General features: G+C 55.7%; 3 protein-coding genes across 6 annotated transcripts in view; 1 reads left to right on the forward strand and 2 right to left on the reverse strand.

The window, feature by feature from the left end:
• Positions 1-565: 565 nt before the first annotated feature.
• RASAL3 (RAS protein activator like 3) lies at positions 566-11954 on the reverse strand. Its single transcript, XM_060630488.3, has 18 exons — positions 11873-11954; positions 11409-11743; positions 9497-9627; positions 9282-9360; positions 9111-9172; positions 8415-8485; positions 7688-7814; positions 7508-7606; positions 6508-7050; positions 5990-6134; positions 5591-5735; positions 4489-4725; positions 4154-4355; positions 3937-4055; positions 2638-3028; positions 2190-2344; positions 1598-1661; positions 566-1493 (listed from the first exon to the last, which is right to left on the reverse strand). Exons 2-18 carry the CDS (start codon positions 11728-11730, stop codon positions 1350-1352), a joined length of 3036 nt encoding a protein of 1011 aa, XP_060486471.3. The 5' UTR covers positions 11731-11743; positions 11873-11954; the 3' UTR covers positions 566-1349.
• Positions 11955-14532: 2578 nt separating this feature from the next.
• Positions 14533-20951, reverse strand: PGLYRP2 (peptidoglycan recognition protein 2). Of its 3 annotated transcripts, none has more exons than XM_060630489.2 (6): positions 20855-20951; positions 20193-20316; positions 17706-18833; positions 16411-16621; positions 15529-15826; positions 14533-14637 (listed from the first exon to the last, which is right to left on the reverse strand). In XM_060630489.2, exons 2-6 carry the CDS (start codon positions 20281-20283, stop codon positions 14548-14550), a joined length of 1818 nt encoding a protein of 605 aa, XP_060486472.1. In that variant the 5' UTR covers positions 20284-20316; positions 20855-20951; the 3' UTR covers positions 14533-14547. The 3 variants fall into 3 exon arrangements, with proteins under 3 accessions (XP_060486472.1, XP_078299380.2, XP_078299381.2); XM_078443254.2 differs by having other exon boundaries at positions 14596-14707; XM_078443255.2 differs by lacking the exon at positions 20855-20951 and adding an exon at positions 20727-20825 and having other exon boundaries at positions 14596-14707.
• CYP4F22 (cytochrome P450 family 4 subfamily F member 22) overlaps positions 17721-22477 on the forward strand; it is a 52668-nt gene continuing 47911 nt past the window's right edge. For both annotated transcript variants that reach the window (XM_078443251.2, XM_078443252.2), the window contains exon 1: positions 17721-20685. The gene's annotated coding sequence lies outside the window, so the exon portion shown is untranslated. The remainder of the gene's footprint in view (positions 20686-22477) is intronic.

Genomic DNA, 22477 nt, shown 5'->3' on the forward strand with positions numbered 1-22477 from the left:
CCCATTCATCTCCCCACTCATTCATCCACACACTCAACCAACCACTCATCTATCCATTCAATCAACTAACCACCTATCCACCCATCCATCTAAACACCCACTCAAACCACCCATTCACTTCCCATCTACCCACTCATCCATCCACCACTCAACCAACATCTGGTCCTGTGAGCCAGCTAGCCACCCACCCAAACCCCCACAACCCATCTGAACACCCACTGAGTCCACCCATCCACATCCCATCTACCTGCTCACCCACCCACCACACAAGTAAATACTTACTTATCCATGCAACCAAGCAAGCATCCACCTATCCCTGCACACACCCTTTCACCCAGCCATGCAGGGTGGGTGGGTGGACCAGCCATGCATGGTCCATGCTTGGGCCATGGACCCAAGCCATGTCCATCTTTCAGTTGCACATTTACTTGCCTCCTCCGCTAGAGTGTAAGCTCCATGAGGACAGGAGTCCCATCTGCCTTGTTCATTATTGGTTCCCCACTGTATAGCTCAAGAGTCTCAGGAGACCCCGACAAATATTCATGCAATATATATAACCACTTACTCAATTAACTCACATATTTATTTTCCACTGTGATCCAGGTCTCTTCTAGGCAGACACACCTATCTGGGCTATCTGCCTACTTACTCACCTACCAGGGCAAATATTCACCAAATGCTAACCTATTTACTTGCCTACTGTCCCATTCACCCTACCTCCCACCCATCCGTTCACCCATGATTCAAATGTCCACTCATTTACCCAACCAACACCCACGGAGCTCAACGGTCTTCACACCTACTCACCCCTTCCTCCATCTGCCTCCCAGACCTATGCTTTCCCTATCATGAGGGAGTTGGTGTGGGACTTGGGGGCCTAGGAAGATGCTATCATCTGGGGACTGGGCTTCATTGAGAAGCAGGTACTGCCTCTAACAATGATGAATACCTTTTATCGAACACCTTCAACTATGGGTCTTCTACTGTGTAAGAAACTTTAGATCCATTTTACAGATGAGGAAATTGAGGTTCTGACAGAGTAAAGGTCTAAGGTCACACAGCTGGTGAGAATCTCCTCATGTATCCCTTCCACGAGACCTCTAATTAGGAGTGAATTTGGGAGACCTGAATGGTGGGAGTGGGGTGCTTTCTGATTGGCAACACTTAGGGGCAAAAAAATCCATCGATTTTACTGAAATCAAAATTTTACTGGGTAACCTCATAGTGCCAGACTTTTTGGCAGCTAAAGCTCCACTCCCTACTGTAGGCCACTTAGGGCTGGAACAGGGGTCGGACAGGCCTCTGGGACGGCCATCTGCTCCCAGACCACGTGGGGCAGCGTGGACAGCTCAGGTGGTATCTCCGTTGATACACGGTGGTTTGAGGGGGAGGGACTGGCTCCGGGATCCCGGCGTTCTTGAAAGAAGCTGCAGGCTTTGCACCACATTCCTCAGCTGGACCTGAGTACTCTCCATCTCAGCCAGGCGGCGCTCCTGGAGAGGCAGTGGCAGTGGGCTCGGAGCCAGGGGTGGGTCGCACCCCAACCCTGGTTCCCTCACCGCCCACATCTTCCCCGCGGCTGGGGCAAGGGTCTCACCAGACTTTTCAGCCTGTGATCCTCACCGCTTGGACGGCCACTCTCTGGATCCAACTGCGAGGTCCTGTGGGGATCAGGGGCAAGAAGGGAGGGTCAGAGGCTGAGAAACTCCGCTCCAGCTCCGGGTTGGGCAGCCAGGAAATCAGAGGGCGGGGCTTGGTGCGGAGGCGGAGTTTGTCTACACTAGGGGGCGGAGCCTAGATAAAATTGAAGCCCGGGCTGAATCAGAGCCTCGAATGGCTGGGAGGAAAGAACCGAGCAATTCTTGGGGGACGGGGCTTGGACAGTCTGGGTGAAGTGGGGACCGCGATGGAGGTGTGCCCAGATTGAGAAGCCCGGGACCAACCGTTTTGGGAGGGGCTGATTGAGGAGTGGGGCCTAGAGGATAGGACTCGCCAGCGAACTGGGGTGGGAGGAACTAAGAGGGGGGGAGAGACAGGTGTGTTGGGGCGGGGCTGGCAGAGGGGCGTGGCCTGTCAGGAGTGATTTGAGCGGGATTGAGAGGCAGGGCCTGAATGAAAGTGGGGCCACGGCAGATCTGATTACAGCGGGCTGACCCGGGGGCAGAGCTAATGGAGAGGGCGGGGTTCACCCTTGGCGGAGCCTGGAGTCCAGGTCTTGCAGCTGGCCCTGAAGCTGCTCCTGCCTCTCCATCAAAGCCCGGATGTCGGTGCCCAGCGACTCCACGAGGCGGGACAGAGCCTTCTGCTCCTCGCGCAGGGCGGCCACCTCACACTGCAGCTCTAACTGTGGGAAGGGAGCAGCTGTAATCTGACCCGTCGTCCCGCCCCATCTTCTCCCCGAAAAACCCAGACCTCCTTGTCCCTTGCGCTCTGCCTCCTCACTGCCCTGCTCCGTTAGGAAACCTCGCTCAAGTTTTGCAAAGGAGGAAACTGAGGACCTAAGAGGGTTGCAAACTAGCCCCGGGGTCACACAGCGCAGCGAGCTCGGTATTTGAACCCAGACCTGCCTGGCTTCTTGTCTTTCCAGTCCCGTCTTCCCCCCCCCCCCACTGTGCAGAGACCTGAGCTGGACCTCACCTTGCCCACGGGTCGGTGCGTGCCCAGTGCCTGGTCTCTGTCCCGCGGCTGGTCCAGCTGGCGCTGCCACGGCACCGAGGGCTTCCGAGGCAACGATGCCGAGGCCCCGGTCCAGGGCCGGCCGCGGGGAGCGGGCCCCGCGCGTAGCGAGCTTTTGGGTCGTGGCCGTGGCCCTGCAGAGGGGCGGCGACGAGCGGGGCGGCCCGCAGGGACGCTCTGCGTGCGCTGCACCGGCCGGGGCAGCCTCGGGGGCCGCTCTTCGTCCGGCTGCGGTCGCGCCCAACTCCCTGCGCCGTGAACGCTGCGTAGGGACTGGCTCTTGGAGATGAGCGGGGTGTGCTTGGGGAGATCCCGGGGAGCCAGGAAGCCTGGCTTCTCCCCTGCAGAGAAACTGGGAGGAGAACGGGGGGCGGGGAGCTCAGATCCTTGACTGGCCCCTGAGCTGACCCCAAACCTACCTCTGACCAGAAATGATTCCACTTCTGATCTTTTCTATGCGACCCCGTCGCTGATGGAATCACATTTCCACCTCTGATCTTGCCCTGGACTTCTGACAATACTGTCCTCTCTATGATCTTCGACCTGACTCCAATGAAACTTTTGACTCCTCTCTAGCCTTGTCCCTGACTTTTGACACAAGGTGATTCTTGACCTGACTATCTCTGTAACCTCTGATTTCAATCTGACCCTGGGCTAGACCTCTGCTCACAGGAATATCCCCTTTCTGCCCTACCTGACCCTCCTTTTGTCCCTGACCTCTGACCTGAAGCTGACCCTGTCTGCCTCCGCACAGACCATGGACCCTGACTGTGACCATATGACTTTACGTATAACCCTTGACCCCATTTGACCCTGGGCCTGATGGACTTACCATACGAACCCTTCCCTGACCCTTGATGGTGCATCTTAACATCAGACCCTGATCTGACCCCTGATTTGATCCCCTCCACAACGTATCACTGAAACCTGACCCTCATCACTGACCACAATATCACTTTCTCTGTCTGACCCCAAATGTGACCTCTCCCTGACCTCTGCAATGACCAATCCCCACCTTGGCCTCCAATTTGACTCAGTACCATACTGTGAGCTTCTCTCTGATCCCTCAGGTGACCCCATCTCCAGCCTCTGACCTTTATGCAACACTGTTTCTGAGACAGAATCCCAATGTGACCCTGTTCCCGACTGCTGACATGATCTTGTCTTCACCTCTGACCCCAGTCTGACCCTGTGCTTGCCTTTGGTTCTGCCTCTGCTCTCACCCATCAGAACTGGACCAGACTTGAGGCAGCAGGTTACCTGCCATGAACTTGGGCTGGGGGTGGTGGGAGACGCATCGGCACAGTCACAGGTACAGGCCGGCCCTCCTCAATGGCTCGCAGGATGGTGGGCAGGGGTTCCAGGCTGTCACGGGTTGCCTAATGAGGCATGGAGGGAGAATGGTAAGCAGCTCTTTAGGGCCGGAGGCCTCTTGCCGCCCTCCCTACCCCACACACACCCTGGGCTCTGGCTATACCTGGTCAAGTTCAGCAAAGATGGTACAGAGCTGGGCGTGCAGGACTGCCAGCTGGAGGGCTAGGTCACTGCTGCCCTGGTAACCACTGGGTGCTGCATCCACATCCACCATGGCCACTTGGTCCAGGAATTGTTGCATGGCTGGCCCATGATCCTCCAGGAAGCTGTTCATGAAGCCCATGTAGGCCTCCTTCTCACCAAACCTGGGTCAAGGGTGGACGGGGTGGACCAAACTAGTCATCTGCCACCCCACTCCCCTGGCATACCGTCAGGGATGTCCCAACCAGGGCCACCCAGCCTCCCAGCTAAGGATGGGGCCAGCCTCCTAGCACCTACGGGGCACTGTTGGCGAGGTTCTGGATGACCTTGGCGATCAGTGTGAGGGCGCGGGCTGGGCCAGGTGCGGGGTGCTCTGGTGCCAGACCAAAGAGGCTGGGTGCCAGGATGGCAGGACACAGGAGCCGCAGGAAGAGAGAGGCACACACCAGTCGGGGGCCCAGTGCCTCAGAGCCACGGGCCTTGCATGCTTCTCTCCAGCCTGAGAACACAGTGCCCAGCTCTGCTGGGAACCAGCTGGGGCAGAAGAGGCGATGGTCAGAGGGGGAAGTAGGCATAAAGGTCATATTCATGTAAAAGTCCTAAGGTCAGACGTCAGGAGTCACCTACATTGTGGGTTCCAGGATTGGAGACACTGGGGATAATAACACTTGGGGTCAGGATTTATGGTGTAAGTATTGTGGTGACCTCTGGAGTCAGTAATCTTGGAGGTGGGGATACAGGTTGACATGGAGATATAGACCATGAGCTTGGGATGTAGCTATAACTGGATAGGAGATTGGGGTGCCAGATTACACTATATAAAGTAGAATGGACTTGAGGTTACAGGGTAACCTAGGTTCAGAAATCACGGTATTGATGTCCCAAGTGACATGGGACTAGACATATGGGTTCACCTAGGGTCAGAATTCAAGGAACTGGAATCCCAGGTTTTTTGTGATCAGTTGCATGGGATTTGGGGATCAGGGTCATTTAAGGTCAAGGTCATGGGATTGGGGGGTTAGCATCACCTGGAATCAGAGGTCATGATTGAGGTCCTATGTTAACTGGGGTCAGGTGGCATGGAATTAGGGTATGGGGCCACCTGTAGCTAGAGGATAAGGAATTGGGTCCCAGGTTATTCGGGGTCAGTAACCCCAAGTTGACATGACATTGGGAATGGGTTGTCATATTTAGCAAATACAAGTTCAGGACAAACAGTAAACTTGAATTTCAGATTAAACAATGCATATTTTTTTTAGTAAAAGGATGTCTCAACTGTTGCATCACATTTAACTAGGCATCCCGTATTTTAGCTGGCAACCCCAATTAGGAGTCACGGTTATTAGCACAGTGGATGAGATGTAAGGGTAGGCTCAGGTGCTGGGGCCCTGATTCTTACTTGTAGGAGTGGATGATGTTTTGGAAGACTTCCTCACAACTGTTTCGCAGTCTGGCCTGGTGCTGTGGCAGCTCTGGGGGAGGGCACTTGCTGGGGTCCACTTCACAGTCCTCAGTGGAAGCACAGAGACGCCGCACAACCTGCCCTGCAGCACAGCACAGCCAGACAGCGGCCAGGGCCGTGACCACCAGAACCCACCACACTTGGCCTCCAACTCCATGTCCAGCTTCCTCTGGAGACACCTAACATCTTTGGGGGAGCCCCCAGTTGCCTCCAGGATTTCAGCACCCCCAAAGGCACCACCCACTACCAGCATCCAGGTTACCTAGAAGCTCCCAGATCTTCCTTGGGGCTCCCTAGCGTGCCCAGACAGCTTCTGACATCCACTCTCCGACTCACCCAGAGTCTCTTGGAGGTAATCCTGTGCCACCAGCTTCATGTACTCATCGATGGCCTTGGTGGCCAATGTGTTTTCCCGGAACAGCAGCGCCTCACGGCCTCCACTGCGCGCCAGCTCTGCGGTGCCCAGATCTGTCACCAGTGCCTGGGCACAGTGGAGTTCACGTTGCGCGGGTTGCAGACTGAGCCAGGGGGAATACGAGCCCTTGGCCAATCACTCACACCTGGGACACAGGCCCCGCCCCTCATAGGCTGCCGCTCAGGTCCGGTCCTCACTCCTAGGGCTCACGGGGCCGGAACCTCCACCCCTCGCAGCAGAAAATTAAATCTTTCAGCTCAGAGTCTCTGCTCAGGCCCCACCCCTCGCAGCTGAAGCTCAGGTCCCGCCCCTGATGGTGCCCCGCCCCTCGTCTGTGCAACTGGGGTCCTGCGCCACCTGCCCCCCTACACCCTGCTCCCCGGGGCGCGTGATCAGTCAGCCTCGGGTCACTCGCGTCCGCCCCGTCGCAGTGCCGCACCTGCGCCCGGCCGGTGGCCTGCAGCACGCGCACCATGGAAGCCGCCAGCTCCTCCTTGGCCTGGGCAGACAACGCGGGCTCCAGCGCCCCGCAGAGGCGCGCGTAGTGGAAGGTGAGGAACTCCGCCAGCTCCTTGTAGCGCTCCGACGGCAGCACGCGCAGGCGCCGCGCCCGGATCCGCGCCCGCAGCGCTGCGCCTGCTGGCGCCCCGAGCAGCGGGAACCAGCGCTCCAGGCCCGCGGCGGGCGCGCGGGGGACGCCCAGCTCCTCCAGTGCCAGTGACACGCGGCCGAGCGCCGCTCCCCCTGGGCCAGCTCCGCGCAGCCGTAACGACAGGCGACGCGCCGGAGGCAGCGCCTCGAAGTGGAAGCGCTCGGCCCAGAAGAGCTGGCCCGGGCCAGCCCGCGGCGCTGTGCGCGCCAGCAGCGCGCCGTCCAGCCACAGCTCGGCGCGCACGCCTGCTGTCCCCGCCGCCGCTCGGGGCAGCCCTTTTGCCTCGTGCACCCACACGCTCAGCCACGTCTCTTCCCGCTCCAAGTTGTCCTGCGGACGGGAGTGGGTTGGGAGGAGGCGTCGGTGCTCGACGTGGGGACCGTGCCCCCAGGGAGATCGCTGGGCCCTTGGGGGGAGACAGGGCCCACGGCGGTCTCAAGGTGGTTCTGCGAAAGCCCTCCTGCTTTTCTGGGCTCTCGCGGCGAGATCCGGACTCCAGGGTAAGGAGTAGCCGCGGGGTGGGGACTTGGCGTTTGCCTGGTAGGCGGGGCTTTGGGGGCAAATAGGGCCCGGAGTGAATAGAAGGAACGCGATTTTTTGTGCCAGGAGCTGGTAATGGAAGGAAGCTGGGGAGGGTCTCGGAGTGGTTGCAAAGGTGTTAGCGGGGAGGTGTATCTCAGAGGCCGCGTTAGGGCGCCGGTGAGGGGTTGGGTGGGGGGAAGGGCGGGGCCGTGACCATGGCCGTGGCCGAGGGCGGGGCCTTCGTGTCCCATTAATCTGTACTGACCTGGCTGGGTTGGAAGTGGCGGCGAAGGTCCTCCATCCAGCGGTCTCTCTCAGCGGCGGAGCGACAAGAAAAGCAGCGGCTCCCGCCCGCCCAAGTTACCTGTTGGGGATGAGGATCCAAGGGTTGAGGCCAAGGTGGAACCAAAGGGTCGGGGTCAGAGGGAGAGTTGTCTGCATTTACCTGGAAACAGTGAGGCTCCTCCAGGAGGCTGGGATGCAGTGGCCAGACACGCACATCCCGCTCAGCACCCAAGTCCAGCTCGGAGAGCGTGGCCAGCGATTCCCGAGAGCCCAGAGCACTGGGAGGCCTGAGGAGGGGGCGGTTGGATAAGTGGTCGTATTTCTCTCCTCCCCACCAACCCACCCCCTACAGCCTGAAGGGTGGAGAGAGGCCAGGATGAACTTGAAACGAAATCGGACTTGAACCTAACCTTTTAGGATAAGCTCAACTCCTCATGGTGGCCTGTATGACCTCATATGGTACAGTCCTTGTCACCTTTTGACCTCATGTGCCTCCAATGAATCCCTTTCTCTGAACTCCAGTCATACTAGCCTTGTTTTTGTCACTCCGTCTGGCCCCTTGGCCTTTGCACTCCCTGCTTCCTAGCCTGGAATACTTTTCCTGCCCCTCTTGGCCTGGTTGACTTCCATCCTTCCTTCAGATCTTAGCTCATGTGTCCCTTCCCTGACACTCCCAGACCAGGGTGTTGACTTAGTTCCTGATTGAGAGTTATTGTGTCAAACTCTGCCCCCGCCCCCCTTCTTTCAGTGGCTCCAGTATTGCTCAACATGCGGCCGGACACAGCCGGGGCTGTATCGGGGTTTTGGTGAAGGGGGGGAATGATGCAGGTGGAGGTGGAGGGCACAGTGTTGAATCCCAGTCCCTCCGGCCCCTCAGAGACACTTACCCATCCCGGGAGGCATTGGCTCCAAGCTCTGACCTGGCCTTTTTCTTCTCTTTCAGCCTCTTGAGCAATCCCTGTGGGAAAGGGGATATCAGGTGGGCAGAACCTTGTTCTCCCTCCTCAGCTTCTTTCCCCCCGGGGTGTCCTGGATGGTCTGCTGGTTTGCAGGGGGGATCACAAGCTCAGGCTGTATTAGCAGTAATAATAAAGGCAAGCAATAGCCCCGCTTTCTAAAGCACCAATCCTGGGGCGCCTGGGTGGCTCAGTCGGTTAAGCGGCCGACTTCAGCTCAGGTCACAATCTCGCGGTCCGTGAGTTCGAGCCCTGCATCATGCTGTGGGCTGTTGGCTCAGAGCCTGGAGCCTGCTTCCGATTCTGTGTCTCCCTCTCTCTCTGCCCCTCCCCCGTTCATGGTCTGTCTCTCTCTGTCTCAAAAATAAATAAATAAATAAATAAATAAATAAATAGTTAAAAAAAAATAAATAAAGCGCCAATCCTAGGCTATTCTGCATTCTCTACTAACTTCTCATAAACAGCCCTGAGAGGGAGGTTCTCTCATTAGTGCCATTTGACAGATGGGGACACTGAAGCCATAGGTGGGTCAGTGACCTGCCCAAGATCACCCAGTAAGAGTCCCCTTTCATCTCTGAGGCTCTGGGAGTCTTTGCTGTCCCCTCTGCCTCCCACTGGATGCCTCACCCGAACGTTGTGGACCTGGTTGGGGCCAGCAGCCTCTGGCTCGGTCTTTCCGGGGGTCCGATCTGTAGACGGTCAGGGGTGGAAGGTTGGGGGGTGGGATCATCTTGGATTCTGCCCCACCTTGACAGGTTCCCAAATGCCCCAGCCCTCCCCACCTCTGAAACAACTCACCTGGATCCCTGAGGCTCCCCATGGCTACCTGGATGCTGCCCCCAGAGCTAGCACTCCCCAGCCTGGGCCGGCGAGGACCCTGTTCTCCAGAAAAGTGGGTAGTCATAAAGGGGAGCCAGGCAGGCAGACACATTTCCATTACCCTCTCCCGCAACTCTCTTCTGTCTCCTTCCCACCCTCTTCTTCCCTCCCCTTCCTCCTGTGCCCCTTCTCACCTCCTCCTCACTGCCAAGCAGCACCAGCTTCCCATCAAGCAGGGTGAAGGCCCCAATGTTCCAGATGGGTACGTCAGGTGTGGGGGCCTCCGGGATCTGTGGGGCAGGGGTCTCTGGCTCTGGCTCAGGCTCTGGGTAGAGGAGGGGGTGCCGGGGACATAGGAGTCTTTCCCTCTCCATTCATAGAGGCTCATCAGGGGGTTCCCTCCCAAGTGTCTCCTCTCCCCCTGGCCCCAGCCCACCCGGCAGCCATGTCAGGCTGTTGTTGGACAAGTTTCCACCCCTCTCTGGACCTTGTCCCTCCAGGCCATGGGTGGTGGACACATGTACCCTGTACTGTGTTTACTACTCCACACGCCTTCTCTCATTTAATCCTCCAAAAGCCATTCAAAGGGCTATTAGAACCCCCATTTTGCCAAGGAGGAAACTGAAAACCAGAGAGGTTGAGTGACCTCCCCAAGGTCACACAGCTTGTGCGTGGTTGAGCCAGGCTTCGGACACAAGCATTCTCTTAACCAAGACAGCAGGTTGATCTAGGAGGTTAAACAGCAAGCCAGCATCCTTGGTTCCTTACATAAATAACTATTATAAGGTGGAAAGCATTCAACATTTGAGAAAGGAATAGAAAAAAGATCAGGGTAGGGGGAGGTGGTGGTGCAGTGGTTCAGGAAAAGCCTCCAGAGACAGTAGGTTTTCAGCGGGTCTTGAACAGCAGGTTGGATGTTGACAGAGATGGTGGCAAGATGGGACAGTGGCAAGAGCAGTTTGAGCAAAGGCTGGGAGATGGCAGATGCCCAGGAAAGGCAAGAAGGGCTCAGAGAGCTCAGAGGCAAGAGGGAAAGGTCCAGGAAGAGATTGGTGCAGAAACTTGGGTGCCAGTTAGAGAATTGTGGGATTTCATCCTGGGGGTAATGGGGAGCCATGGGTGGCATTTGAGCAGGGGAGAAGCAGAAGCAGTCTTGCTTGTTGGAACTCTCTCTGGATCCTGTGGAGTGGGAGGTTGAAGTGATACATCTGCAAAATGGGCATATGAAAAGAGCTTCCAGGAATAGAAGGGCTGAATTAACCCCCCAGATTACCTGTCACCCTATGGTTTTCCCATCAGGGGAATAAATAGCTCCACTTGTTCGTAGATCACTTAGAACATACCGGGCCCTGGGCTGGTGCTACGTTCATGCTACATTCGTACATACATTCAATCTTCATGGCCTATCCCTTACTCTTCTAGATCCCTCTGTGTAACAGCCCAATCTATCACTTTCTGTTTACTGTCTGTCATGCCCAGTATGAGCTACATGGGGCAGGCAGTTTCATCCGTTTTGTTCACTGCTGCGTCCTTAGTGACTAAATCAAGGCCTGGCATGTAGTAAATGCTTGACAGATCTCTGTTTGAATGCATGAATGAATGGATGGATGAATGAATGAATGAATGAATGAATGAATGAATGTGAATTAAATAAAATATGCTTTAAGGTAGGGATTATGATCCCCACTTAGCTGATGGAGAAGCTGAGGTCCAAGGTGAAGGAACTTAAGATATGGAGGCCAGAGGGCTAGAGAGCAGGAGGCAGCTGAGATGATACCCAGGCAGGAGAGAATGAGCTGGGCTATTGGATATGAGGAGAGACCCACTGGGGCCAAGAGCCATTTGGTATCTGGGCAGGGCTACCCTTAGTGTAGTCCCATTCCCTTCCCCAGGGTGGACCCCCAGCACGCAGGTCCCTGACCACTCCCCCCTACCCCCAGTCCCTGTGTGAGGGGGAAGAGGGAAGAGGGCAGCTGGGCCCCAGCCACTTCCTGTTGGGCTTTTGCACTCCCCACAACTTCCTGTGTCTGTAGGGCTGATGCTCCGGAGGCAGACAAAACCCAAGCATCCGGCCTCCCTCCCAGCCTGGGTGGGGGAGCCATGTACCTGGGGCCTCTGGCTCTGGCTCTGGTTCCAGCGGTGGGCTCTTATGCCTCCCCCAGAGGGTCTTGGATAGCCGGAGGCGGCTTGTGCGTGATTCCTTGGGGGGCGAAGAGAGGACACGACGGAACAGCGAGCGAGAGGCTGGCTGACTGCTGACCACGGGCTCCTGGTGGCTTAGTGCCCTCCCCCAGCCTGCAAGTCGGCCCCAGCGGGACCCTCCAGCTACTTTCTCCCCATCACCCCCTGTGTGCCAGCGGTAGGAGGTTAGCAGGGACGAAGCTGCAGGCTGGGTTTGGGAGGCCTTGCACGGTGATGATGGGTTCATGGCAGGGGTTCTCCTGGGGGACAAGAGGGTGACAGTTCTGCCCAGTGTGTTCCCACATGCTGTCCTCATCTTGGCCCCCTCCCCACTCTCAGCTCTGCCCCCAGGGAACCCCCTTAGTGGCCACACGCACTCCCTCCCTTACCTTGATTTCCCGACCAGCCCCAAAATCGGCAGCCGTCTGCACCCTGCCTGGCTTCCTCCCGCTGAACGCAACTCCACGTGACCCTGTCTGTCCCACCCCACCCCACAGCCAGGCTGGGAGGGCACAGTGGGGGCAGGATGCAGGAGGAGAGGAGGTGAGAGGTGACTGAGTAGGACCCAGAATCTCTCACTGCCTGGGAGGCAGCCTCTCTGAGCCTCAGATACCTTCTCTGCGAAATGGGTACATACTGACCAAGTGCTGGTGAGAATACGGAGCACCTCGAGGTCTCTGCTGGTCAGAGTGTAGATCAATTCACCTAAGGTGGAAAACTGGCACGATCTACTAACATTGACTATACAGCTCTCCTCTGACCCAGCAGTTGCAGTGGGAGGTATACATCCAATAGACCTACCAGTGCTGTCTGTAATAGTCCCAAGCTGGAGGCAACTCAAGTGTCCGTCTACTGGAGAAGGAATAAGTTGTGTCTCTTCCCACAGCGGAATACTATGCAGCAACGAAATGAACAAACTGCTGAATGGTTGAACTTGGATGAATCACAAACAGTGAAGAGTAAATACCGTGTAGTTCCTTTGACATAAAGTTGCAAGGGAGGCAAAACTATGTGCAACAAGTCAGGATTTCGGTCTCCTTGGGAAGAGGGTAGTGGAGCATCTGGGAGTTGATTTTTTTTTTCCCTAATTGAGGTGAAGGTCACATAAGAAATTTAACGTGTCCCCTTTCTCGAACTGGGTGCTGGTGACACTGTGTGTGTTCTGTTTTGAAAATTTATTGAGCTGTACATTTCGGTGCACTTCCCTGTATCTCTGTTATACCTCGGTGAGTGTTTACTTGTAAAAAGAGGTGAGCAAGTGCTGTTCTGAGAAATAAATGAGTCAGCATGAGAGTCCGTCGAATCCTGGCCCAGGAGTGGGCTCCAGTGCCAGCTGGTCCTCTCACTGTGTGACCTCCAGCAAGTCACTTCCTCTCTGAGCCTCGGTTTCCTTATTTGTACAACAAGACGATAGCATTGGTTACAGAAGGTTCATAACGGGAGCCTTGGCTTATTCATTTATTCAATAAATGCTTCCTGAATGCCTATGTAATATGTACTAGGTGCGGGAGAAGCCACGGGGAACAAAATGGATTTGGTTCTTGCCCTCCTGGAGCTCACAGTCCCATGAGGAAAACAGATCCTGAATATAAACGCCAGACATTTCTAGCTGGTGGGTAGGAATTGGAGGAAAATAGACTGGAGTAGAGGCTGAGCAGAAGTGAAAAAATCCAGGAGGACCTCCCTGAAGAGGTGACACTTGGGACCCAAGGCATAAGGAGCTGACCATGGGAAGGGCATGCCAGGTAGAAGGAAGAGTTTGTGCAAAGGCAAGGGTGACCAGAATCCACAGGATGGGGTGGGTAGAATCACATTCATGGACACGTGGCCTGGGCAGGTGTCCAGGACCCCCACTCATAGAAAGGCTTCAGACTACATTTAATGCTTTGCTGTCACTGTCTTGAAGTTCCTGCTTTAAAACAAATGTTTTTTGAGGCGCCTGGGTGGCTTGGTCGGTTAAGCGTCCGACTTCGGCTCAGGTCATGATCTCACAGTCCGTGAGTTCGAGCCCCGCGTCGGGCTCTGTGCTGACTGCTCAGAGCCTGGAGCCTGTTTCAGATTCTCTGTCTCCCTCTCACTGTGACCCTCCCCCGTTCAGCTCTATCTCTCTCTGTCTCAAAAATAAATAAACGTTAAAAAAAATTAAAAAAATGTATTTTTATTTACTTAGAGAGAGAGAGAGAGAGAGAGAGAGAGAATCCCAATCAGTCTCCACACTATCAGCACGGAGCCCGATGCGGGGCTCGAACCCACCAACTGCGAGACCATGACCTGAGCCGAAGCCAAGAGTTGGATGCCCAACCCACTGAGCCACCCAGGCACCCAGAAGTTCCTGCTTTTTGGACAGAGGGCTCTGCATTTTCATTTTGCCCTGTGCCTCACAAATTCTGTAACCCATCCCAAGGTGCAGGATCTTGCATGAGGGCCAAAGACCCTTTTCCTGGAGCTGGACATGTGCACAGAGGTGTATACACCTTAGGTATGTCCACCTCATTCTTACTGCATTCAATCCGGTCACTGTGCACACACGCAGAGTTTCCCCGTGTTCTGATGTGTCCCTGAGTCTTTCCCACTTCACTGAATACTGATCCACTCCCAACTGCCTGCATTTTTGCTGGAGATCTTTCTCTGATGTATGGCGCCCACTCTCCCTCTCTACGCAACAAGCAGCCCCAAAGTGCCAGAGAATTAATACCTCCCCAAGATTAGCCCTTAGCCAACGACTATGAAGTCTGGAGAATCAACACCCAGCTCCCTTGCCTCTTGAGTGGGACAACTCTGAGGGGCGTGTCTTACACTGTCCCCCAGAGGTCCCTGGTGGGATTGAGCTGCGTGTCCCCGCAACACCAACTTGCTTGATAATGCACCCTTTCCTGGATGCCTTCCCATCCCTACCTCTCTTCCTGCATCCCCAACTGATATGTCCTAGGATCACCTTCACCTCCCAAGCAAACTACTTGCGTTGGCATTCTTGTCTCTGGCCTGCTTCTAGGCAAACGCAAATTAAAACAATGTGTGCGAACACGGATGGTGCACAGACACGGGCTTTCTTTCCACTGTCTCTTTATTGGAGGTCTGAGGCTGGCAGGATCATTGCAGGTGGCTTCCTTCCGGATCTTCTAGAAGCCCTCCTGGCTGTTCTGGGTTTCACATTCTAGAAAATAGAGGGCAGTGTGAGGCTTGGGGAGTGGGGGAGGTGAGCCTGCCCCCATCATGGTGGGACCCTGGATAGGGAAGAGGACAGAAGCCCAAAGTGAGGGGGTGAGTACGATGCAGACTGCGAGCCAGGTTAACGAAATAGGGTTAAGGATGAGATTGTGCAGGTGTGAATATAGAGGTGTTTAGGTGATCGAGGGCAGGGGGTAGGTGGGATCATTAGGCCAAGGCTGTGCTGGCTGTACATGGATTGCTCCAGCATAAGAGCCATCATCAGGGGTCAAGGAAGCTGGGGCGAGCAAGCATCCTTAGGGCTGAGATTGGGCAGAGGATGGCAGCACAGTTAGAAGCTGGCTAGAGGTTGTGCAGGCAAAGGGGTTTTCTGTAGAGGGTCACAGGCTAAGTTAGTGTTGTGTAGACCGAGGGCCTTTTGGGTAAGGGATGGGGTGAGGCCAAGTTTGGGTAGTCTGGGTGAGGGTGTACAGGCAGAAGAGGTAACTTGGGTATAAGTTATGCAGGCCAGGCTGAGGTTGTTTGGGCAGAAAGTCTGTGTAGGGTTGGAGTCCATGCCTTGGTTGGGAGGGCAGAGGTGTTGGGGCTGGGTAAAGGACAAGCTGGCTCGGTCGGGGCTCAGCTGACGTTGTGCAAGCAGGGGACGGTGAGTAGGAGCTGTTGTAAGCAGAAGGACTGAAGTCTGGGCCTAGGTTGCCAGAATAGATGGACTGCGAAGGGGCCCAGGAGCCTGGCTGAGGCTGTATGGGCATAGGGGTTGCAGTGAGGAGTCAGGGGCCTGCTGAGGTTGGGCGGGCAGACGGGGGTCAGGGGTGAGCTCTGGGCTTGTGCGGAAAGCTGGGCCGCAGGCTCAGGTAGTGTGGGGTCTTGTACTCACCGCAGCGAAGCGCGGCCAGGTGCGCAGCAGGTCGAAGAGCGCGTCCCCAGGACAGTCAGTGCGCACGAGCTGGCGGTGGCCAAGCATCTGGTAGTCTGGCCGCAGGAGGCCAGAGCGCACTGCGCAGCCGGGGAGCACGTCCTGCACGATGTGAAGCGCAGCCTTCGCCGGCAGCTCCGCGGTGTAGTTGCCCACGAAGGCCACGCCGAAGCCGCGGGAGTTGTGGCCGCGTGTGTGCGCGCCCACCCAGTGCCAGCCGCGGCCCTCATACACGTAGCCGTCTGAGCCTACCACGAAACTGTAGAGCGGAGGGGGAAGCAGGCACTAGGCTGCATGAGGGACGCCCTGCCTTTCAGCCGGCCCCCTACCCCAATTCTGCACCCGAACCAAGGGCCACCTCCACGCCAAGTCCCCCCCACTCCTCCCCGGTCGCTCTGGCTCTACCCCGTCCATCTCTCACCTCTCCCCACGTGCCACCGCAGAAACGGTTCCGTTTTTCTGGATCTGCCCCTCAGCATTGGCCGCGTCCCTTTCTACCCAGCCCCCTCCACATTGTCTCAAGTACAGCTCCTGCCCAATCCAGAGCTCTTTTCTGTCCTAGGTCATATTCCCTCACTGCCCTGTCCCAGACCCAGCTCTTTCCACTGCTCTTTTCTTAGTTCCTACACCAGGCCCAAGAATCCCGCCGTTTTGAGGTATTTCTGGTCCCGGTTAAGGCCCAGACCTGAGTCAAGGCCACGGCCCCTCCACCTTGGCTCCACCCACCCCCAAAAAGCCTCCTCTCGCCCTGGCGGCTCCGGTCCAAACCCCGCCCCCTGGGTCAGGCTCCGCCCACCCCAGGCTCCACCCTGAAAGGTTAGCGCTCGGCCGGGCTCGGTTTACCTGTAGCCAATGTCGTCCCAACCCCGAGTATCTTGGTGGAAGCGTTGCATCGAGCGCATGTCGGCGGCGCAGTGCGCGAAATCCGTGCAGGGTGGCGCCGGCACGTACGTGTGATGTACGTACAAGAACCCGAGGGGCAGCTGCAGCGGCGTCGGGAGGCCCCGATATGGTGCTGCGCCCCAGCGGCAACGGGGGTGGATGGCCGGGCACCCTGCGGAGAAGGGAGTCCAGGGCTGGGGTCAGCCAGCGTTTCTCTGCCTGCCGCCCGCATCCTCGGTAAAGCGCACGTGTGGACCAGTCCTCCAGCCTCCCTCCAGATCTGAGGACATTTCCCCCGGCCGCCATGGGGATCTAACTTAACCAAATTTGACAGCGTCGCAGTCCTGTTGGAATATCTGCTATGACTCCCATCACCTTGAGGATAAACCCCAAGAATTTAAGCTCTTGTTTTAAGGCCCGCTACAGTCCAGGACTCAGCACTCTCCAGCTGGCTCTGCTCTGATTTCTAGAGAGGGTCAGCTACGCTGAGAAGAGGGGGATCTCAGCCCCCGTTTATTGCCCTCTAATTGTGTAAAGCTACTTACTTTACACGCTTCATCTTTCTTAAATCACCCAGAACATCCAAGAGGAAGCAATGATTTTCACTGAAGAAGGAGAGGTTCAGAGAAGTGAAGCAACTTCCCTAAAGATGCACAGGAGTAACTGGCTGAACTTCCATTTGAACCTCTGTGCCTTTGCATGTGCTGAGCCCACCTCCTAGAATGCCCTCTCTCTACCTGTCCCCCGCCTTTTTTTTTTTTTTTTTTTGGTAGGATGAACTTTTTTTTTTTTTTAACATTTATTTCTTTTTGAGACAGGGAGAGACAGAGCATGAACAGGGGAGGGTCAGAGAAAGAGGAAGACACAGAATCTGAAACAGGCTCCAGGTTCTGAGCTGTCAGCACAGAGCCCGACGCGGGGCTCTAACCCACAGACCGCGAGATCATGACCTGAGCCGAAGTCGGCCGCCCAACCGACTGAGCCACCCAGGCGTCCCATTGGTCGGATGAACTTTTACTCAGCCTTTAAGACCCAAATCTAGCCTTTCTTTACCTATGCGGCCCTGCCCACACCACCCCCCCCCCATTCTGCCTGGACCCTTATTTCTCCCTCTGGAATCCCCCAAGCCTAGGGGCTGTTAAATTTAGTTAAATTAGATCCCCCTGGCCACATGAGGCTAAGAGTGTAGCATCTGTGAGATGGGGGGGGGGGGGGAGGGGGGGCAGGGAATCACAGGGGATGGGGGCTGTTCTCACCCAGGAAGGCCTCAGTGAATTCCTTGGTAGCGTTGGTTGCTACCTGTGCCAGCTGTTCTTGGCTCATGCCCTGCAGTTGAGGGTGTTTTGGCTCCAGCTTCTGTAGCAGGATGAGGGCCCCCCACACCTGCTGGGTCAATGTAGGGGCTGAAGTCAGAGCAGCTCCGTTCTGCCGTCGGAGGTTGCTGCAAAGTCCTGGATTTCCAGCCACCCCAGCACCATAGTATTGGCTCAGTAGGTGGCTGAGAGGTAGCCGGGGCTCAGGAGTTCGGCTTAGATAATCTCCTAGGAGGGCCCCGTCCAGGGCACCGTTGAGGAAGGCCATGGTGACTGGCGATGCCTTGGAGTCTAAGAGTGTGAAGGTCCGGGGGGCAGATAGCTGGTCCCAGCAACCGTCGGTTCCCAGGCCTGAATGACTCCAGGTCTGAGGGCCCTGGAGGAAGGCCAGACCCAGGTCTCTGGCCAGGGTGACCACCAGGAGGCTGTCCACCGTGGTCGGGGACTTGACTTTGGTACCTGGCGAGGGAGCTTGGACATCCGGAGAGGTGACGGGGACATCTGGAGAGCCAGGTCTAACACCTGGAGAGGTGGGTTTGACATCTAGATCTGCGGCTCTCACATTTGAATACATGGCTCCGACATCTGCAGAGATGACATCTGGAAGGGCATCCCTGAACCCTGGAGATGTGGTTCTTACATCGGGAACCGTGGCTTCAGTGTCTGCAAAGGTGGCTCCAGCATCCAGAGGGCTGGCCGTGCTGTCCAAGGGCAGGTTTACAACCCTGTACCCCTGCAGCCCTGCCTCCAGCCCCGCCAGAAGAGGCTCCACTGCCACCGTTGAGCCATCGGGTGCCAGCACAACTCCATATTCCTGCCCGGCCCGAACACCATGTTGGACCACGTCCTTGGTTAGACCTCGAAGCTCTGGGCTCAGTTGGTGGGGATCCAGCCTGGTGGCCTTGAGATTCCGCCCCTCCAGCAGGAAGTGATGGACAAGATCGCGGGGACCCGACTCCTGGGCTAACAGCAGCCATGCAGAAGCAGTGTGCCTGGCCTTGGTGGCTGGTACCTTCTGCTCGAGCTCAGCCAGGGCCTGGATGACAGAGTCCATGAGCAGGGGCAGGGTTGCTGCAGGAGGACAGACAACATTAGCCCAGTGGCCCAGCACCTCCCCTGTTCCTCCCCCTGCTGCTTTCACATTTTCTCAATGCCCCCAGCTCTTCACTGGACAACCCTGTGACCCCCAACACCATCCTTGTGTAGATGAGGAAATTGAGGCACAGATAGCCAGTTAAGGAGCTTAGATGATCAGTGAGCACTGGGGAGCCATGTTCATGAGTAGAAGTTCATGTTCATGTTCATGAGCAGGAGAGAGACAGGGCCTGGTTGGTATTCTAAGGCTGCTCCTTTGGCTACCATGTGGAGAATGGATTTGGGGGAGGCTAGAGAAGGGAGAGGGGAGACAGTGTGGAGGTAAGTGATGAAGGTAGCGAAAGCCAGGGTAGTGTCAGTGGGATGGACAAAAATGGGCAGAGCTCCCAGATGCTTTGAGGGGAAAATGGAATTTTTCTTTTCTTTTAATTTTTAATGTTTTATTTTTTATTTCTGAGAGAGAGAGAGAGAGAGAGAGAGAGAGAGCAGGTGAGGGGCAGAGAGAGAGGGAGACACAGAATCCGAAGCAGGCTCCAGGCTCTGAGCTGTCAGCACAGAGCCTGACGTGGGGCTCGAACCCACGAACCGTGAGATCACGACCTGAGCCGAAGCCAGACGCTTAACCGACTGAGCCAACGAGGTGCCCCCAAATGGAGGTTTTAATGGCTTGGAGTTTGGGGGATTTTAGAGGGATAGGTGTCTCTAAGGATGGCCAGGGAGGGGAGAGTGGGCCTGTGCCCTGTGAAGGAAGTGTCAAGTGCCTGACCCCGGAACTGAGGAATGCTGGGCTCGAGCTGAATGGGATGTTGAATGACAGCTAATGTTCATTAAACATTTACTATGTGCCAGGCACCATTCTAGGTGACCTAACCCATTTAATCTTCACAATGACCCTGTGAGCACAGAGAGGCTAAATCGTCTGCCTAGAATCACACAGCTAGGAAGTGACAGAGGCAGGATGTGAACCCAGGAAGTTTTAATCCCTACACTCTTTCTAGAATCCAGGTTCTTCTCCAGACAGTCTCTTCTTTTTGCCTAAAACACCCGTTCCTGCTTCCCCACCAAGTGATTTTTTTTTTTCCTTCTTCTTATCTTAAATCTATGTCCCCTCCTCCAGGAAACTTTCCTGATTTTTGCTCTTCTGGCTCCAAGTCCTTCCCCCAGCTCCTGAGTCCTGACCCTTTGGGGCTGGCAGCATCTGGAGACTGGAGGTTCCTTGAGACTGGGGCCTCCTGGGGTCTCCAGCCTCACCCTGTACAGGGCTGAACACAGAGAGGGCACAATACACTTTTGCAGAATCGAGTCCCAGCCCCAGGTCTCTGCCTTCTGACCCACCTGTCCCGGGCTCCGGCCGCAGCAGCAATCCAAACAGGACCCAGAGGACACCCTGGGCCACCATTGTGGGGTTCCAGCTTCTGAGGAACATATCCAGTTGACCTCAGCGGAGACGCTGGCAGAACTGGAAGAGAGAATTGATTGGTGCCTTTGGCTACTGTCAAAGTCCAGTGGTGAATGACACAGCTGCCCCTTGCAGAGCTGTGGGTGGGAGGTAGCAGGAGCATGGGGACAGAGTGCCCTGGGTCAAGGTTGTCTGGTTTCAGGGACTCCCCCATCCTATCCTGTCCCTCCCAGGCTGAGGTCCAGGGTCAGCAAGCCAGGCCCATCCCAGGAGGGGCCCGGAGGCCAAGTAGTTTAGACTCCAACAAACTTCCCATTCCCAAGAGAGGCAGACTGAGGCCAGTCCAGCAAACCCTAACCCCTTCCTATAATTATTGTTCTGGAGCTGCAGCTGGCCACCGGAGGGGACTCTCAGGTGTCTGCCCAACTGGTAAGACCGGCTGTGCTGGGGGAAGGGAGAGTAGGAAAAACCCAGGGTTGATAAGGCCTCCTGTCTTCTTCGCTGCCAGCACCTCAGGTTCAGGCAGAAGATGGGCACAGGGGCTGGGGATTGTTTTTGCCGAGGCTTGCGCTGAGCCCATGGGATCAGGAGGTGTCACCTCTTATCCAGTTCCAAGTCCTGATCCCAAGCAATCAGAGGCAGCTGAGAGCAGGGATTGGGCCAGAGCATTCAGGACCCTGGCTTTGTCCCAGGAGCTGGCTTCTGGGCTCGCCTGGGTTGACAGAGAGGGGCCCTCCTCTTTCCTGGTGCGGTGCTGTGGCTGAGTCCTGCAGAAATGAACCCGCCTCCCCTTTATTCCAGTTTCAGGTGGGATGGGCTCCAAGTGGTTGGGGCTGCTTCACTGTTGGCCTCCCACTATGAAACCAACCTGGGGAGTTTCCAGGGGACCCACCAGGTTGGGGACTCAGCATGGGGCAGGCCCTGGGCGGGCCTGGGAATGCCCAGGCTGAGCCAGGCCTGGGATTCCCCAGGAGGGGGTAAGGGGAGGAGGGGCGGTGGGTTGAGGGGCTTTGGCAGATACAGTGTCCTCTCTTTGGGCACCCAGCATCACACATGGGGGCTCAGGGAGTAGGGTGCTAGGGAGGGGAGTTAATGGAGGCCCCTCTCCAAGAGATTCCAAGCAAATCTCTGCCTTTGAGTCCCAGTTTCGAAGGATTTGGGGATAAGGGGGCTCTGCCTGGTAGAACCATGTGTAGGATTTGGACTGTGGGTCCATCTGGTGGGAGGACTGATGAGGAGAGTGAGGCATTCACCTAGGGTGCAAAATTCAAAGGTGTTGCTGAAAATCTGAGATCAAGTTAATATTTTAACGCAATATTTTATTTTATTATTTTTTAAATTAAGGTTTTAAAATATTTATTTATTTTTGAGAAAGGGAGAGAGACAGAGCAAGGGAGGGACAGAGTGAGAGGGAGACACAGAATCTGAAGTAGGTTCTGAGCTATCAGCACAGAGCCCGATGTGGGGCTCAAACTCATGAATCACGAGATCATGACCTGAGCCGAAGTTGGACACTTAACAGACTGAGCCACCAGGCGCCCCATTTATTTATTTTTTAATTTATTTTTATTATTATTTTGTCATGTTTTATTTATTTTTGAGGGAGAGTGCGAGCGGGAGACGGGCAGAGAGCCGGGGGGACAGAGGATCCTAAGTAGTTTCTGTGCTGATAGCAGTGAGCCTGATGCGGGGGTCGCTGCTCACCAACCGTGAGATCATGACCTGAGCCGAAATCAGGAGTTGGATGCTTAACCGACTGAGCCACCCGGGTACCCCTGAAATATTTTATTTTTATTTTTATTTTTTCATGCCCAGTGCGAAGCCCAACATGAGCTTCTCGTGACCCTGAGATTAAGACTTGAGCTGAAAAAGAAAAAAAAGAGACTTGAGCTGAGATCAAGAGTAGGACATTTAACCTACTGAGCCACGCAAGGTGCCCCTTAATGCAATATTTTAAAAGACAAAAATGAATGCAAAAAGTCTATGATAAACATAATACCAGCTTTTTTTTTCTTAAGTTTGTTTATTTACTTTTTGAGATGGAGAGAAAGCATGAGTGGGGCAGGGGCAGAGAGAGAGAAAGAGAGAGACAGGGGATCCCAAGCAGGCTCCACGCTGTCAGAGTGGAGCCTGATATGGGGCTCAAACTCATGAACCAGGAGATCATGACCTGAGCTGAAGTTGGCTGCTTGACTGACTGAGCCACCCAGGCGCCCCATGT

Source organism: Panthera onca, chromosome A2, assembly GCF_046562875.1.
Source record: "Panthera onca isolate mPanOnc1 chromosome A2, mPanOnc1 haplotype 2, whole genome shotgun sequence".
Classification (NCBI taxonomy): domain Eukaryota; kingdom Metazoa; phylum Chordata; class Mammalia; order Carnivora; family Felidae; genus Panthera; species Panthera onca.